This window comes from Polyodon spathula, chromosome 20 (genome assembly GCF_017654505.1).
Source record: "Polyodon spathula isolate WHYD16114869_AA chromosome 20, ASM1765450v1, whole genome shotgun sequence".
Lineage (NCBI taxonomy): Eukaryota > Metazoa > Chordata > Actinopteri > Acipenseriformes > Polyodontidae > Polyodon > Polyodon spathula.
In genome coordinates this window covers 20,011,999-20,031,798 of record NC_054553.1, presented here as the reverse complement: position 1 = coordinate 20,031,798, position 19,800 = coordinate 20,011,999, and the positions used below count along the sequence as shown (strand labels likewise).

The window sequence follows — 19,800 nt, the reverse complement described above, 5'->3', positions numbered from 1 at the left end:
AAGCTGGTCTCTGTGTTAAGCACTAACCACACACTAATGTTATTAACTTACAAATATATATATTGCTTAGGCAAGAGGTTATCCGCCCTCATCTCTCCAGCACTTGAAGCTGCTCATCCAAGCGTTTTCTCTATAGAATTGTTGATGTCACCCCTATTGTACATTTCTTGTAATAGCTTATCTTTTTTGCCGTCATCTTTCCATGGTTACACACCAGTCCTGACAATGCCATGTCTGTGCAAAATTCCAACAGCTGTCTTTCAATCAGCAAAAAGAAAAATAATTGGAAATCTAGCATTCTGTTTCCTGTTTTTTTGTTATCATTTTATCATTTTCATCCCAATTTGGAATAGCCAATTATTTTTAGGCTCAGCTCACTGCTACCACACCCACAGTGACTTGCTCTGGGCAGCTTACAGGCAAGCCTGCAGGCGCCTGGCCAGACCACAGAGGTGAGGACACCCTGGCTGACCTAAGCCCCCCCCTTGGACTCGAACTGGCAACGTCCAGGCTATAGGGTGCATCCTGCACACCACGCAGGAGTTCCTTTACCGGATGTGCCACTCAAGAGCCCCCAGTTTGTCCAGATTTTTGAGTGAGACCCAGGACTGAGTGTCTTGCTGATCACAGCCTCTAAGTGAAACCAGTACCATTGTCTCTAACCCCATGAACACTAAATTCACAAATACAAAATATAAACAACAACAGCTAACAAGATGTATTTTATATTGCACCACTGCACTTCACAACATTATAGAAAATAAATAACCTCAAAGACATTTCATAAAACTATGTCTAAAAATCAAACCAGAATCCAATAATACTAAAAACGGAGCTTTGCTGTGCAGATAACTATACAAATAGGAGGTTATTATTAGCAAGGTTTCTGTTCTTTATCTGTGTTATATAGGTAAGACAGGTAATATAACCCCACCTTTAAGCCACAGTTTTCTTGTTTAACTTGTTTAAATGTTTTTTAAAGCCTTGGTTAAAACACCTTTAAAGGGTCTAGAAAGAAGGAAAGGGGCACCTGGCCTTTTAAGAGCTCATGCAGCCTCAGGTGTTGGTAAAGATATCTGAGATACAGAGCTGTGCCATTGTTCAAATGAACCGCCAGCACTCCTAGGTATAAATTACTCCAGGACAGGACAGTGCAGGGCAGCTGCTGCAGAGTGGAAGAGCAGGGATATAATGTTTTTAAGAAATGGTAAGACGGATCTATCACAAAGTTTCTCCCAGCTTTTTATAAGATAGTTACTGTTAGCACTGTGTGTAATTTCAAAATGGGACATGCACACTAATTCAGACATTTTGCTTGCATTCTTTTATTTAATGTTTTATTTTAGAAAATATTAGCTTTAAATAAAATAATCCATTCATAATTTGCACTCTGTCACAGAGGTAAAACAGTAAGCATTGGTTATATTTTTCACTAAGAAGCATTAGTTATTTCTGAATAACACCTTTAATCAGATGTTATTAAGAGAATCTCATACCCTGTGGTCTGTGACCCTGATATGGTCTGAGTTAAAGCAATTTGGCAATGATGCAGAGAATTAAGTCATAGAATACAGCTGTGTACAAAGTGTGAAGGCTGCAACTGAAACGTGTACCAGCTCTATAGAGCAGAAACATAAACCATCACACGACCTTGTTATAGCAGCTATAAAAGGTCAATGTAAGGTCACCAACGCATTTAACATGCAGTAGTTATCTCTGAGATATAGATTTTTCCCAAGGAGTTCTCTTAACACTAAAAATAAGAAGTTGTGATCCGAAATGGTTAATTGTTTATGAGATATAAGCCGCTGAACAAGCAGCTGTGGATTTGTGAAAAGAGATTGTATTTGCTTTTATGTGTGTGCGTGTGTGTGCGTGTGATACGCATTAATCACAGTGGTTAGATTCCTTGTGCTGTGTTTTGTTTTCAGGGACCACCCGTCGGCAGGGCCTGTCGGGCAACAGGTCCGGGGAGCAGAGTTACTCCCAGCAGGGCCTGTCGAGCTGCAAGTCCAGGGAGCAAAGTTACTCCCAGCAGGGCCTGTCGAGCTGTAGGTCCGGGGAGCAGAGTTACTCCCAGCAGTTCATCCGACCGGAACACCTTCTGGAGGGCAAGGTGAGGGTTTTTTTTTTTTTTTTTTTTTAGTCTCCAAGTCAAAATCCCAAAACACTGGAAGTGGGTGGGGTCTGGGCACAAACCAGGGAGCATGCACACTGCAAGCGAGCATCTTAAACACTGGAAAAGAGACTACTGACTGTCTCACTGAGCGAGTTCCGAATCCATGACAGCAGTACATTACACAGCACTGCCCGTTACACAAGCATGCTTACCCTTTGGCAGTCTGGTGCTTCATTTCTTTACACGGCTTCATGCGTCTCCCATTCAGACCCTGACAACCCAGTTGTCCACAGGTCACTGAAATATCTACTTCAAGAGCATTCTGGTAAACTGTGTACTATGTTCTCCTAAGTTCTACCAACTTTATCTTAGTTCCAAAGGACAAGCATGAATGTGACCCTTAACTTTTTTATTTTTAAGTTATCATGGTAAAAGCATAGAAAAGTGATTTAAAGCATGGGAAATCAGAGGTGTATGGTAAACTACAAGTGACTGTGCCAATACACTGGTTTTCAGCATCCATCCATATATTGAAATTAACAACACAAGAAAGGGGTCAGGCATCTATTGTATGCATTTGAAAAGAATGGAAATTAGCGCCAACTTTAGGTTTGTTTTATATATATATATATATATATATATATATATATATATATATATATATATATATACATATACACACATTTAGCACAAAGTGTATGTACTAAAACCCATTGAAATGAAATCTTAAATTATATCATGCTTAGGGGTGCTGCGGCTCTTCAATGCCATTTCTGTTCCGCTCCTTTGTCTTTAGAGTTTAGTCTAGTCTGTTTAAGAGCAGATGCTGCAGGCTTGGTATTTGATAACCGTTATCACTTGCATGCGGGTGGCCTGACATGATAAACTCCTGGCTCTGTTACTGAAGTGTTATTTAGCTGTTCCTCGTTTGTGTGATGAAAAGTTATTTCCCATTCTGAACCAGTATAGCTGATGCCGTTCCCTTCCATCAGTACTGGGACACACTGCATACTTAATGTAAAGCTGCGGGGATATCTTGAGTCAAGTCTACTGAAGATAAAGCGTCTCCACTTCTGTCTGGCAATCTACTCATTCTGAATACAGGATCAAAGTAGAAAGGAGGGATTTTTGATAAGCTGTGTGCCTGTGTTAGTGAAAGAGGGATACAGTAGCAGCCGTTAACTGAGAACAAAGAAGCATGTGGGTTTAACTTAATGGGGGATTTAGAGCATTGTTCAGACTCGTTGATTTCTGAGCTGAGATTTTATCTTGACAAGGTGGAACTGTGGCTTGAAAAGCATGTATGAGCAAATAGGGGCATTTCGCAGTACACAGAAACTTTGATTCCTGAGGGAATGTAAATCCACTCTGTAACTACACAACCAGCTTTAAAAATGTATAGTCAGTAATCCTTTGAAATATAACAAGCCGTCTCAGCTCAGGAAACACAGAGGCTGTTAACCTCTGTTTGTTAAGAGCTAGAGAGATTTAAATATTGGTGTTATACTTTATTGCAGGGCTTACATGTGTTAGGTTGCAGTATAATCTTTTAGTACTGTTTTGGTAGAACACTGTAATGATATAAATTGTGTACATGTAAAAAAAAATTTTACATAGTGAAAGCACAGCAAAGTATAATAAAGTGTAATCTTGGTAAGGCATATGTATACATTGTAAAGAATGGTAAACTATGGTAAATGCAGAGTGTAACCATGGGAAAAGTGCAAAAAATAAGGGTCTAGTCAATGGGGTTGGAAAGCCTGCTGTTCTCTCTGAGGTTTTTTGACCTGAGCTGTCCTTCCTCACAGGATGCCGAAGCTATTTACCTGTGGCTGAATGACTTCCAGCTGGAACAGTACACTGCCAGCTTCATCAACGCTGGATACGACGTTCCCACCATCAGCCGCATGACTCCTGAGGTAACGAGACAGAGAACCAATAAAACACAGTGGGAGCTATTTGTTTGTGGAGTATGTTTGTGGCGCCATAGTGAAAACATGTTCCAGGTTAAGGCAAATACAAATGCTGCTGCCTTTGTTCAGAGCCGACACAGGGGCCTGGTTGAGTAGTGTGCTGTGTTTTAGTTTCCACAGCAGAAATAAGCCTCAGGAGTTGGATCATAGTGTAATCAGTTTATAGTAGACATTGCAGGTGGGTTTATTAACCAGACTGTTCACTCTCTGAATGTGAAAAAGCAGAGGACAAGCAGTAAGGAGTCCTAACTAATACCGGAATAAAACAGCAAGTTATACACGCGGTGTTCACAGTTTGTGTTTTAAAAGAATTTCAACACATTAGGCTATGTAAAAAGTATATAACTGTTGGTTTATCTCAAACCTGTTTACTCAAAATCATCATTAACACAGATATTTAATGTAGCTGCTTGTAAGTACTGTAGTCTGAAGGTTTTTTTGTATGTTTTAGAATTGCAATAGTTTTTTTTATTCATTTCAGGAAAACAAAGGAGTGCCCATTTGGAGTAAATAGCTTTGCAAATCTTGGTATATTTTTGTTTAACATGAGACATGGGGGCAGATGAAACTAAATAGATTGTGCATAGTTCTTATTTTAAAGACGTGCTAACCAACACATTGTATTATCATTATTACTAGGCTCTTGGAAACTTTTGGTTATTCACTTGTTTTTTATGTTAATTCACAATATGAAATATCTGAAAAATGCTTTAGATAAATGGGTGCATGATTTGCTATAGGTCACAAAGTCTTATTGAACCCAATTACACTGAACCCCATTACACTAAATCAATCCATTGCACTAAACCCTGTTACACTACACTGAAACACAACATGCAACAATTTCAAAGATTTTACTGAGTTACAGTTACCCCATTGCACTAAATCCATTGCACTGAATGCCATTGCAGTGAACCCCATTACACTAAATCAGTTGCACTGAACCCCATTGCACTGAACCCATTACACTAAAACCATTGCACTGAACCCCATTACACTAAAACCATTGCACTGAACTCCATTCGTCCATCTATTTCCCCAGCACAATGCATTTGAACTTGTTTTCCCCCTATAGGACCTGACTGCTATTGGAGTGACAAAACCAGGGCATCGAAAGAAGATTTCCATTGAAATCGGGAATCTGAGTATACCGGAGTGGCTGCCAGACTATATCCCGGTAGGGCTTCAAAATATAAGAACAGGGATGGAGTGACTGTACCTGTGACTGTCCAGGGTTTATGCCATTACATGGAATAACAAGCCTTTAAAAAGCTTGTCTTGCCTACATATTAGAATAAAAAATGTTCTTTACATAGTGCTTTCTCATTTTGCTGTGGATCATTTAGTTATAATTTTCATGTAACCTGCAACCAAACTATACTTCTTGTGTTTTACCCATTGGAGTTTAATCCTCCACAAAAACGATGTGAAGAGACACTTCTTTGAACTTCTGTTTGATTGATTTTATTAGGTATGGCAACCCAAAGGTTGAAGTTAGTTAATTTACAATCTTGCATATTAAAATACATGTCAATAATTGTGAAACAGGTGCAGTTGAATTTCTTAATCCTTTTTAGCTTCAATATTATATTTACTGAGGAGAAGTGATTTGAAACCAGACTGCTGGCTCCATACAATCAAACTGAAATTGTAGCTTGCTATTGTTGTGCCATTTGTCTGGTGACGTGGTGGGTTGAACTGATGCCCTCCTGCTCTTCTCTGTCAGGCTGACCTGGGGGAGTGGCTCAGTGCTATCGGCTTGTCCCAGTATCACAAGAAGCTGTCAGAAAACGGGTACGACTCGATAAACATCGTCCGGGACATCACATGGGAGGACATGCAGGAGATTGGCATTACCAAACTTGGTATGAATGAATGAAATCACAAAAAAGTTCTAAGCTTTCTCCTGTCCTAATTTAGTACCATCAATTGTCCATTAACATGTTGGGACCTGAGGTTCTCAAATTATCAGCCATTATTTTTTGTGAAACCTTATTTCCATCCCAGCTTTGAGCACTGATGGTTGTGTTTTCTTTTTCCAGGTCACCAGAAGAAGATGATGCTGGCAGTGAAGAAGCTGTGTGACATCCAGAAGGCTCTAAACCAGGCAGAGGCAGGCACGAGGACCCTGCGGCGCAAGATCCCTGCAGCGCTGGACATCGTCACCATTGAGCCTGTGGAAGGCGGGGAGTGCCAGTCCCCCCACACCCCTAAAATGCTGACATTCCAGGACAGCGAGCTGAGCGTCGAGCTGCAGAGCGCCATGTCCAACACCTACAGCAGCTGCCAGGACGGACTGGCCATCAAGAACGCTGTGTCCATGTCCTGTAGCCAGGAGAGCATCGGGATCCGCTCGCGGGGCTCCGGGCACTCTCAGGACAACATGCTGGCCAGGACCACCCTCTCCAGCCGCTCCCAGGAGAGCCTGGGCAGCGGGGACAGCAGTGGCAGCAGCGGGAGCCGCTCCAAAGCAGGGGCCACCCAAGAGAGCCTCCGGAAACCCACCAGCGGGACTGACGGGACCAACGGTAGCCCTGCCAAGGAAAGGAACATTCCGGAAGGCCGTGACCAACATCAGTGGCCTCTAGTGCTCACTAAGAGTGGTGTCCCCACCTCCAGCATCCTGGGGAAAGCCATTCCCCCACAGCATTTTCATCAGTACTCATCTGCCCTCATCCCGTCAGCAGCCAAACAACCCTTCACACCGCCACACATCCCTAGCAAAGCTCCTCAGGCTTTCATTTACCCTCCAGTCCCAGCAAAAACCAAGCAGGTAGGTCCACTGCCTTCAGCCCCCGTGCTCCCGTTTCAGCATATGCCCCACTCTGCAGCACAGAAAGCGTTCACCTATGTCCACTCTCAATGCCAGGACAGCTTGGAAACTGAGCACAGCTCCCATGCCAAGCCCCTGCCCGGCACTGTGCCCATGCCATGCCACAGCAGCCCAGCACTGAACTCAGACTTCTTCAAGTTGAAGAAGCGCTCCCAGAGCCTCACACGCCATGCCATGTCTGACGACGAACCTGAGGAAAACGAGAGACCTGTGGGCAACCTGGGATCCTACGCTACCCTGACCAGACGGCCTGGGCGCAGCCAGCTGGCACGGTTACCATCCGCCCCAGACCGGAATGTCAACCGCAGCCAGTCATTTGCCATCAGGACCCGCCGGAAAGGACCGCCCCCTCCTCCCCCCAAGAGACTGAGCTCTGTGACGGCTCCCCAGGAGGAGAGTGCTCTCTGTGATCAGCCTGCAGATCTGCCCACCGTGCATGCAGCTCCTCCCAATGGAGTGGAGACTAGCAGTGCTGGCAGTGTAAGGACTATAGCCGCCATGTTGGAGCTTTCTGGTGCTAGTCCAGTCAAAACGCCAGTAAAACAGGAAAAGGTTATCGTCGGGAACAACCTGAAGCTAGAAACATCCATTCCCAAACCCGCCAGCCCAGAGAGTTCACCCAGAATAACCCTGATGCCCCAGACTCTGAGGGAGAGCGCTGGGTACCCCAGCCAGCGTAAAAGGACCTTCAGTGAGCCAGGGGTCTGCCAAACAGATAAGATGGAGCCTGAAGTGGAGGAGGTCAAATCTGATGCCGAGGATGAAACAAAGGTGCAAACAAAACCAGGCCTGGACAGTTCTTCTTCATCCCAGAACAGCTCCAGTGAGTGTATCCCCTTTGCCGAGGAAGGCAACCTCACCATTAAACAGAGACCCAAGGGGAACGGGCTTCTCAAGGCAGATACTTCCACAGAAACAAATGAGCAGGCAGCTGGGGGGCAGGGGACAAAACAGCTGGAAGTGCCTGAGTTCAACCTGACAGAGTCTGACACAGTAAAGCGAAGGCACAAGCCCAAGGAGAAAGAGGAGCAGCAGGCAGCCCCAGACGGGAAACCTGAGACCAACCACAGCGTCTCTCTGTCTCGCTGCGCCGGGGCTCACACTATGAACATTGTCTCCACCAAGATAGGCAGGGGACCTCAAGAGCCCATCACAGCCAAAAGGGATTTTGAGGACGATGATGGCATGGGCTTCAGGATCGCAGAGATCGAGAAAAGCATCGAGTCTCTGGAAAAGGGCACAGGCAAGATGGAGAAGCCGGCTCTTTCTCCCAAGTCCACCGGCTCCCAGGTCACCAAGCTGGCTACTGGAGCGTCCGCAGACACTAACTCCCACCTGCACAGACCTGTAGCAGCTGCAGGTACAAATTGTTACACAGCTCTATTACACTGTATTGCAGTAATCTTTATGCAGATGATAAACAACAGAAATATAATACCTGGGATTTTTTTTTTCCTTTTGGAGGTTTATCAAGATTTAATCAAAAGATTGGGAGGCCTAATAATGGTTTAGTTTGTGTATAAAACAAAATATAAAAATAATAATGTTTGGAAAGAGGTTACATATTTTAACATATAATATGTAAAATTAAGGTATGATAATAATATTGAAACTAGGGTAACTGGATAATTATTGGTGCCACTGTATATTATTCTTATTTTAATAGCTGCACTGGACATTTGTAATGAAATGTGTTATTGTTACTTTTACAGATATCCATGAGATCCCTGTCCATTCGGTGACGCTGAATGTTGTCCAAAGCCTGGCTTTCACAACCACCACACCCAGCAGCCCTTGTTCCCTCTTACAGACCCCACACTTTGGGTCCCTGAGGCCCCAAAGCAGAGCAAGAAACTCCCCTGCCTCCTCCCCTCCTGGGCCAGGGGCACCCTACGTCTCAGCCTTGGTTCAGCACAGACTGGAGCAGACCAGCACCTCCCTTGAGGCCGCGCTGCAGGCAGTGGAGAGGAAGCTGACGCTGGAAGACAGCAGAGACTGGTGAGAAAAGCAGCACCCCTCTTACACTCCTCAAGACATTGCAGCCATTTCCTTAAACATTCCATGCCATGCACATTGGTTCACTGTGTAGGTCTCAAATGAGTGATTTTGAAATAAATCTGTGTTTTAGCCAATATGATTTTTCATTTTTAAACATGCTATCTGGTACTGTACCAGGTAAGTGAAATCTCTGTTTGCAGCAGGCCTTCCTTTCAGCTAGTCTTGTACTTCCACTTTCAATTCCTGTGGAGAATGAAATTGTCCCCACACTTTCAGGACCATCTTTTCTGTTGGTAACCAACCAGCTGCTTTCCCTAATGACTGACATGTTTGGCAGCCAGTAAGATGCTCTGAAGGCACTACTGTGGTGAAATGACCCTGTAAGTGCAAGTGTAACAGACTTCCTGGAAAGCAAGGCAGAAAATTGAGAATGCATTTTGGAAGTGAAGGACTGGCAAGACCAAAGAAAGTATTTTGTAGCTAGAACTACTTGGATTGTCACAGAAAATGTATTACAGTAATGTTTGGCATTTATGAAACTTAAATAAACCAATAATAGTCTTAATCAGTTCCATGAATGTCAAACTTTATTTTAGTCTGGAAATGTTACGTTTCCATATGGTATTATTTATAAAGCCTACATTTCTTGTCAAAGGAATCTCTGAAAAACTTGAAAATTAGTGTGGCCGTAAAAAGTGGTTCAGAGTTCAGGGTTAGCAGATTTCCAGAGTGAAAACCTGGGACATTTTCACCAATTCATTGACGTTGTATCAGTTCTTATGCAATTGAAATGACTGACTATAATAACGCAGTCATAATTTCAAAGTCACAGTAATTCATTGTTTTCCATTTACTGCCGTCCGTCCAAAACACATTAAATGTATAAAAATCTAGTTTAGAAAATGTTGATTACTGTTTTTATTATAAAATATATATTGCAAAAATATATATTTACTAGTTGCGTAAGTATTCAGCCCCTTAAGTCAGTACTTGGTAGAAGCACCTTTTGCAGCAATTACTGCTATGAGTATTTTGGATAGGTCTCTACTAGCTTTGTACAGCAGGATGGTGACATTTTTACCCATTCTTCACGGACGGGAAAATTGCTCCAGTTCTGATAAGTTTGTTGGGGATCATTGATGGACTGCAATCTTCAAGTCTCGCCATATATTTTCAATTGGATTCAAGTCAGGACTTTGACCGGGCCACTCAAGAACATTAATTCTCTTCTTGTTCAAACACTCCAGTGTGGCTTTGTGCTTCGGGTCATTGTCCTGCTGAAATGTGAATTTCCTCCCCAGTTTCAGAGTCTTGGCTGACTCAGACAGGTTTTCCTCAAGGATTCGCCTCTACTTTGTACCATCCATTCTTCCCTGTTTCCTGACAAGCTTCCTAGTCCCTGCTGAAGAGAAGCATCCCCAGAACATGATTTTACCACCACATTGCTTGACAGTTGGGATGGTGTTGACTGGGTGATCTGCAGTGTTGGGTTTGTGCCGGACAGAACCCTTGGAATTTAGATCGAAAAGTTCAATTTTTGACTCATCTGACCACAAAACCTTTTTCCACATGTCTGCAGTATCATCTACATGCTTTTTTGCAAACTCCATACATGCTTTAAGATGAGGGTTTTTGAGTAATGGCTTTTTTCTTGCCACCCGTCCATACAGGCCAGCTTTGTATAGGGAACGGCTTGTTGTTGGTGTGTGAACACTGACTCCCATCTCAGACACAGAACTTTGCAGATCTCTCAAAGATCACTATGTGAGTTGCAACTTGAAAGTCTTTATATACCTGAGGGAAATTATCTACAAGTTAAACCACTTTGAGTACACACAGGCTGAAACCATTTCACTAATGTGGTGACACTTCAAACAAATCTTTGCACCTGAGCTGATTTAGGGCTGCAGTAGCAAAGGGGTTGAATGCTTATGCAACTGAAATTAATCTGTTTTTCTCTGTAAATCTTACTTATTTATATTCTATATGTAGGTTTTAACTTTATCAATGTGGAGTAGTTTGTGTAGATTCTACATGTAAAGTCTAATTTGAAAGTGGCGTGGAGTACGCTCAGGTGCCAACAAAATGTGAAAACTTTGCAGGGGGGGTGAAGACTTCTGCAAACCACTGTATACATAAAACAAGTAATCTAAAAGATTTTACTGTTTCCAACCAGGACAAAAAATGAAGGCTAAAAACTGGGACAATCTCAGTTTTCCCAGGACGTCTGGTAACCCTATTCAAGTTGGATAATTTATATGACAAAAAAACATAAAAGGTCTATTTAATAGATCTAAATGCAGCTGCTGTTAAAAAAAAAAAACAATTGAAACCAGGAACCTCTCTGGTATTGTACAGAGATACCCACAGAGTTACATTTCCATAATCTGGGCCGTATTTATGGTAATTGAATAGACCCCATAGTAGTGGCAGAACAAATGCTAATTTGACAGAGTGGATTAGCTGAGGTAATGATGCTCGAATAGGTCTCCACTTTAAAATATATTCTGCAATGGTATTTGATAATGTCTGGTGCTCTGTCTGTGAACAGATGTTTGTGCACTGTATTTTAAAACTGCTGGGAATGTTCTAACATGTCATTTATATGTTATGGTATGCAACCGCAACTACGCCTACCCCATAGTCTATAAGTAACTCATTACTTACAGTTTATGAATAGAGCCCTGCATTCAAATAATGGCTGTGATGTCAAAGAAAACAACTTGGTTCAGTGAGTAAATATACAATGACTATTGAGTTACACAAATATTGTTGTCAAATCTTCGTTTATCACAAAATAGGTTATATTACAGATGATAGTGTGATAATTTCTGAAATGCGTTTGACACGTTTATGCAAAAGGTACAGTCATCAAGATAATAGTGTCATGCATTACTGTACAGATCTGCACATACTCCTGTACAAAACAGCTGTATTACCAACAAAACCAAGCATTCCCCTTGCACACTGCACACACCCTGTATTTTCTGCAATATAAGGCATGTCAAGGTCTATGGTCTCAGTACATTAGGAGTGTGACAGTGTAAAATGATGAAAGGGTTAACAATCATGGGCCTGTGTCGCAACAGCTGTTTTTTGTTTATTTTTTTGACAAGCTGTTCATGGGTTAGTAACCTCTTTCCATTTCCTTTGTTTAGTGGGAACAGCACAGTGCGATCGGCCGGTAACATTCTCGATGACATCGGCAACATGTTTGATGACCTTGCCGATCAGCTGGACGCCATGCTGGACTGAGGAGAGGAGGCCTGCAGTGCAGAAAGAGCAGGGGCCAAATCGCTGCTGTGAGCACGGCTAGGATATGACAGGTTTCTGAAAGGACCAAGCCCTTGGGTGTCTGCAGCGAGTGAAGCTACAGCACTTTAACCACAGCGGGAGTTCCCGGGACACACAAATATACAGGGCTCTTGTTTGAGAAATAACCTGATTTGCATACAGGAGCTTGGCCTTGATTAGCAGGACAGAATTCTGCAGTCCAGCTTCTTTTTCTGTTTCGGTTGGCTTCAACACAAGCACTTAAAAACAACATACTGTACAAAACAGCTTAGTAATTCAGTTATGAAAAGTATTGCCAGACTGCTAATGTGTCTAGGACCCTTGTGTTTGACATTTTACTAAGTCCCACCTTCCTTTAGATTTAAAAGCTAATCTCATTGTGCATACTAATTAAAGTTTATACATCGATCTGTAATTGCAAAAGCGCAGGGAGTAAAAGTGGAGTACAGAGGCTAAGACTCTGAGTTCCTTATCTTGTGTTCACCCTCCTACATCAGGAAGGGCCTCTGCTGGCAAGCAGGCCAAGGCAGAGGCTGCCAAACCCATTGAAATTAACTGGAATGCCATACATTTAAACACACAGCCTTCTGCACTCCACGTCACGTGGAACGTTCTGGGGGATTATGGTGCTGTTGGACAAGATCAGTCCACCACAAAGACCAAAGCTTTTACTGGGTGTGCTGCGTTAACATTTAATAAGGAATGCTTGGGCTATTTTTATTTTTAAAAAAAAAGAAAAAGAGGTTCTGTCTCCGTTTGTGCGATACATGTTTTGAATGACCTAGAATTCCTGGGTGTTTTTTTTGTTTGTTTGTTTTTTTCAATGCAAGCGTGTTCTGAGAGTGCCATTCCTCTGAGATGAGGTTTAAAAAGCTTTTAACGGGGCTCCCGAGTGGCATCCAGTAAAGGCGCTCAGCGTGGAGTGCAGGATGCGCCTTGAACCGGCAACGTCCAGGCTATAATAACAATAGGCAACGACTAAATAAAAAAACATTTTCAAAGTTGAAATAAAATAACACTGAGGCATTGTAGCTAGAGCTTGTTGTTCTGCTTGTTTATTGTACAGTATAAGTTAGGCGCTAGCCCTTGCTCATGAAATTGAGAAGCTCTGGCTACTTCCAGGCAGGCACAGATTACAGCTTCCCCTCAAAGCTCTGCGCGAGAGAGAGAGGCCTTCAGAGATGAGAGAATGATGATTCGGCCTGCTGCACCACCTCATCTAGCCCCAGATTATTCCTACACTCAGAATTTGTCAGCTTGTGTGCTGATCCATAGTAAATTTAGTCAGCATGTGTTTCCAGGCCTAGCTTCCTCGCACTTGCATTCAATGTCCTATTCTAGGCAGTCAGTTTTTAGGCTTAAGGCCTCACCAGCATTGTAACATAGTCATTGCATTCAACTATGATTTTAATAGATAAGATCACATGGAATGTAAGTGGACTCTGGCATTCCACTCAAAGCTATTTGCTAGTCTGGCTCAGGTTATTGCAACACTTGGTTATTTGATCAGTTTCTGTACAGCACCCTGCGTGTATATAAAAGGCTCTTCACAAGCTTGGCATTGTGTTATCTTGCACTCAATCTGATTCAAGTCACACACAAATCTTTAGTCGCATGCTCATTACAGTACTGGAGGGACGATAGCTGTACAGAGACTATCAGAAATGCATTCATCTCCGGAGCAAGAAGTGGTCAGTCTGGTTTTTAATGTTGCTGAGAAATTTGACAGAGAAAGTATCTTTCAGCAGTGTGGGCATTTTCACAAGCTGGAGCACTCACTGGAAACTCTTTTCTTTAGTTTACTGGCCATATACAGTATCCATAATACTGAAAAAAAAAAATGTGTTTAAAAAAATTATTCTGTAAGTAGAGTTTAAAAACAAAATCATATACAGAGTTACAATATTTTTGACTAACTTTTTTTGGCATTGCTTATGTACTGTAAAACATGTTTTTCAATCTTGGGTAGAGGGGTAAGGTCTCACCAGGGCATGTTGTAATGCTTGGGTGCCGTCACCATCTGTGCTTTTGAAACAGGATGCAGAGTCATTACAGCCACTGACAAACACTGTAACCATTGCCAGGTTAATAAGCACCTTATTTTAAAAACATGTCAAAGTTAATTCAGAACTGTTTCTAAACATTTTCAAATCACTGCGTGAAAGATGCGAAGTGTATATGGCTTATTTAAACATTCCTGATGCTTTAACAGCTGGGTTGAATTAAAGCTGTAAACGCTTAAAATGAGGCTTGTTTTCCAAGCTGACTGTATACAATCCTAGACCAGCACCCGGAATGATACAGTGCGTCACTAATCAAAGTGCTGCTATTGCTGAAACTGAACCACCTCTAACATCTTGCTAATCTTGTAAGTTTAAATTATAACAAAACATGTAATGCTTATGTGTATTCAACCAAAATGTGTATTATTCAGTTTAGTCCAGAAATTCTAACCAGTGCTGTAGCCATTTCTGTTTATTTTAAATGCCTTCTGTTTTATTATGTTTAAAAAAAGGGACAATGATTTAAAAAAAAAAAAAAAAAAAAAAAAAAAAAGTTATCGGTGTTTGACTGAGATATTAAGTATTACTGAATATGAGTACTGTCTGCAATGAGTGTTTATTGCATTGTCCACGTCTCTAAACCAGCTCAATAATGCCAGTTATTAAACTTTATGTTCCACTGTTTAAATGATCCACTGTGTTTGCACTTATTAAGATTGTGATTTTAATCTTAAAATTTTCATCATTTAAACAATCATTATAAATCCCCATTGGAACCTAGTAGCAGCAGCTACATTAATAATTCCACTGAGAGACTGTCAAGGACAAAGCATTTGAAATGTTGAAACCACAACAGGTTTTATATAAAAAGATTAAGTATGTTAATATCAGATTTAATGACTTATAATGTTTATTAGTGCTTGGTGGCTCCTTCTAATCAAGCTGTACTTTCTCTTGCACTCTGTTCGACAGACCTGAAGAAAACTGCATCAACCTGCCATGGCAGCAGTCCGTATGAGTAAAAAGTTGATGGCGTATATAAAAAGCATGTGCAGGATAGTATAGAAGAAATGCCAATGAATAGTTTAATGCAAATTGGATAAGTGGTATTGAAGAACTAGAAATCAGTAGGTAAGCAAATGAGGTGTTAGTGTCATGGTATATTAAAATGTGTGATTCACAGTTTGTGGACTAACCTCTTGAGTTTTCAGTGTACATGTAAAAATGTAAGTGACAGACAGAAAGACACTTTCGTAAAAGCCTCCTACATGGTGATCTGAACTCCCTGTAACCTCTCTGAAAAGCATTTCCAAACCTGTCTACTCTGAAGAATCACAAGGTTTTTAATATTCAGAGCTGCAAAAGAATCACAATTTGAATTGAGGACAAAGACGGACAGTTTATTCTGACAGCAGTGCAAACTCACCTATTGAATTGTGTCATCAAACACTGAACAGGAAGATCCATTGTGTGACAGGTTGTAGCAATTCACTTGCTCCATAAAGTGGGTGTAAGTTTCACCCAGCTGTCCCCTTTATTAGGGTCAGTAGCCTGGCCAGGTTAAAACTCAAATTCCCATAGTTCCTTGCTATCACCCTCTGTTCATCCTCTCCCCCCATTGGCTCATTCAGAGATCCACTCCTCCAATCTCAGAGCTCCTTGGAAGCCAGTACCAGTATTAAAGCTGGCTGGCTAGGCCAGGAGGGACTCCCTTTTCTCTTCAGGAATCCATTATACAAACAGCATATTACTTAATTACAGTGTAACTAACTTTATTTTAGATAAATACAGGTGCATCCATTTACTCTTTTGATAATCTTGTACTTTGTCTAAATCTTTCTTTTTTGTTTACACTGTTACTTGTTTAAGTTTAGTTGCTGTTCAAGGTCAGTTTAGGGTTTGTTTTTGTTAGCGTGTTCAGTCTCCATTTTGTTCCTGATCCTCCTGATATTTTCCAAACGGCTGTTCACCATTCAACCCGGTATTACTCGACAGACTCGCCATTTTCAACGATCGCTATTTTTTCATCAACCTTCATCCACCATCATCAGTACAGGACTCTATTTGGGACTTCATTATTTGTTGGTGAGATTATTCCTTTTCTGTTTGCTGTTTTTTTTGTTTTTTTTCTTTGGTTACTTTGGATTACATGTGCATTGCTTCAGTGGACTTGCTAGGCCTAAATTTCATTTATCATCCATTGCCATCAAGACTGCCTTTGTAATTGTTTTCCCCATATACTTATTCATTCATCTTTGTCTTTTTTGCCTGTCTGTGTGTTGGTTTTGTATTGGTGTGGTGTTTGTGTGTGTGGGTTTATTGGAGGCCCACCGGACACCACATTCATTTCACTTTACTGTTAGTTTGTTTGGATGTTTGTTTAGTTCACGTTACTTTCTTACTCACCTGTACCTTCCACTAACTGTTATCTGCAATAAGTTGTTGTCCTTATATTTCATTTATTACATTATAGTTTACAACAACAAACCGTTTGTTCGTGAAATTGACACCTCTGATAGACAGCAAAAGCAGGGACGTCACTCTTGCTGACTTAGTTATAGCTATTGGGCCAGTAGTATCTCCTTAGGGAGGACAGAACAACTGCAGTTGTGCAGAGTGATCATTACAATGTAGCCCAATCTGACAACACTGCATACTTGTGAAGATAATGAAACACGTGGTAATCCTGAGATTAAGGATGGCAAAGTTCAAAACTCTTCGACATTTTGAAAAGGAAATCCGTAAATACTAGTATTACAGTATTTTGAAACATTTACAGTGCATGAAAGTAAATAATCACAATCCCACAACAACAGCAGCAGCAGCAACAACAAATTAAAATAATCTGAAAACATGGGAAACAGAAACTCCACCTCTAAAAGCTATAAAACTATCTTTCTCAATCTTTATTGAAATTGTTTTTGGTATGTATTTAAGTACCAATATGCCAGAGGATTAACATAGACATAAATGAACCATACATAGGCTCTGTGTCAGCTGATCCACTATGTAATGGGACTCTAAAATTAGCAATTATATACAAAATGCCTGAGAACTTGCGCACTGTATAGGGTATCGTTTCTTTAATGCTGATCCCAGATACAATGGTATTGGGATGTTTGCTTTTAATTCATTTCTGATGTGTTAAATTGCTCCTCCCTCTGTAAACTGTGGGGATTGAGCCCCAGCCCTAGCAAGTCTAAATGAACAAGCCATCCCCTTAGTGCGTCCCAAAAAGGCCAAGTGCAATGGTGCACCACGTATTATCTATTTACTAGTGATGCAGTGAATGGGTTACACACTTACTATTCAATTTAATGCCTTGTGTTTCTGCAATGCCCACTGGAGATTTGACAACACTTTAATAAAGTCTCGTATAAATGAACCCTTCAGGATCCGAGTGGCTCACCTGGTAAAAGCACGGCTGCATGGTATGCAGAGCGAGTCCTGGCTGTGCAAAGTTACCCATCTTTGCTGAGGATTTCAGAGGGAGCATTGTATTGCATTGGCTCTGATGCTCCTGTGGGGTGTTAGGGAGGCAAAACTTTCTCTAATTTTGCTACAGCCCTACTGGACATGCTCCCAGTGAGTTCAAGTGGACACCTGCAGGGCTGGCCTTTGTCCGCCACAGGCCAGTAAAGAGGAAATTGTCTAGGCCAGTGGATCAGAGGATGCCCACTTTCAGTTCTTTCTGAGGAATTGTGTGGTGAATTGCTGTGGTGGGGGAACAGAATTATACATTCGGAATACAAAACTAATTCACTGCCATGTTCTTTTAACCACTGGGCATAATGATATACATCTTTTTTCATATGCATTTTTCCAGAGATATAATATATAGTTGCTATAATGTGTGCCTGCCTGGAATGAAAAGATTTTGTGTTGAAAAGAATAAAACCCATGTAAATGTTATAACACTAAAATTAAACAAGTATTTCAATGTAGTCTTATAAGCACACTCATGCTTGATCTCTCTTTTTGTAATTTTCAGTCTTCTCAAAAACTAAATTACAGACTAAGCTGTATTCACAACGAATGTTCTGTGGGATAAGGTTACACCAGTTTGTTTTTTCTAAAAGCGTTGTTGCTACAAAACTTACAACAAATAGTGCTGGATGGTCACTTAAATAACTTGTATATGCACTTAGTTTTGGAAGATATTTGAGCTGTTTTTCATTTTATAAAACAATGATGCAGACTACTTTGCGCTGTCTTTGGGAACAGGCCCACACAGTGTGCACTTCCTGGAGGGTAGCATGCTTCTGAACAAGTGCTGGAAGAATGCAGGAAGAGTAAAATTAAAAATAATGCATGCACAAAAACGGGTACAGAATTTTTTTTTAAATCGCTCTCTATTTATTTTATATTTATATATATATATATATATATATATATATATATATATATATATATATATATATATATATATATATATATATATATATATATATATACTCACACACACACAGCTCTGGAAAAAATTGAGACCACTGCAAAATTATCAGTTTCTCTGGTTTTACTTTTTATAGGTATGTGTTTGGGTAAAATGAACATTTTTGTTTGATTCTATAAACTACTGACAACATTCCTCCCAAATTCCAAATAAGAATATTGTCATTTAGAGCATTTATTTGCAGAAAATGACAACTGGTCAAAATAACAAAAAAGATGCAGTGTTGTCAGACCTCGAATAATGCAAAGAAAATAAGTTCATATTCATTTTTAAACAACACAATACTAATGTTTTAACTTAGGAAGTTCAGAAATCAATATTTGGTGGAATAACCCTGATTTTCAAGCACGGCTTTCATGCGTCTTGTCACCCAACATCAATGTGAAAGACTGGTAGAGAGCATGCCTTTATGCCACTCCTGGCGCAAAAATTCAAGCAGCTCAGCTTTGTTTAATGGCTTATGACCATCCATCTTCCTCTTGATCACATTCCAGAGGTTTTCAATGGGGTTCAGGTCTGGAGATTTGGCTGGCCATGACAGGGTCTTGATCTGGTGGTCCTCCATCCACACCGTGATTGACCTGGCTGTGTGGTATGGAGCATTGTCCTGCTGGAAAAACCAATCCTCAGAGTTGGGGAACATTGTCAGAGCAAAAGGAAGCAAGTTTTCTTCTAGGAACACCTTGTACTTGGCTTGATTCATGCGTCCTTCACAAAGACAAATCTGCCAGATTCCAGCCTTGCTGAAGCACCCCCAGATCATCACCGATCCTCCACCACATTTCACAGTGGGTGTGAGACACTGTGGCTTGTAGGCCTCTCCAGGTCTCCGTCTAACTATTAGACGACCAGGTGTTGGGCAAAGCTGAAAACTGGACTCATCAAAGAAGATGACCTTACTCCAGTCCTCTACAGTCCAATCCCTATGGTCTTTTGCAATCCTCAGCCTGGCTCTTCTTTGCTTCTCATTGATGAAGGGCTTTTTTCTAGCTTTGCACGACTTCAGCCCTGCCCCTAGGAGCCTGTTTTGAACCGTCCTCGCCGTGCACTTCACCCCAGCTGCCGTTTGCCATTCTTTTTATAGGTCACTTGATGTCATCCTACGGTTGCTGAGTGACATTCGAATG

The 19,800-nt window shown here is 41.3% G+C and overlaps 1 protein-coding gene across 1 annotated transcript in view; it reads left to right on the top strand.

Moving 5' to 3' along the window:
* The window catches only part of LOC121295735 (caskin-2-like), a 118,264-nt gene extending 103,360 nt beyond the window's left edge, over positions 1–14,904 (top strand). Inside the window, 8 exon segments of the mRNA XM_041220734.1 lie at positions 2,012–2,052; positions 2,054–2,116; positions 3,928–4,038; positions 5,168–5,269; positions 5,819–5,957; positions 6,135–8,285; positions 8,638–8,923; positions 12,082–14,904. Of these exon segments, the coding sequence (XP_041076668.1) occupies positions 2,012–2,052; positions 2,054–2,116; positions 3,928–4,038; positions 5,168–5,269; positions 5,819–5,957; positions 6,135–8,285; positions 8,638–8,923; positions 12,082–12,178 (2,990 nt within the window). The 3' untranslated portion in view covers positions 12,179–14,904.
* The last annotated feature ends 4,896 nt before the right edge of the window (positions 14,905–19,800 follow it).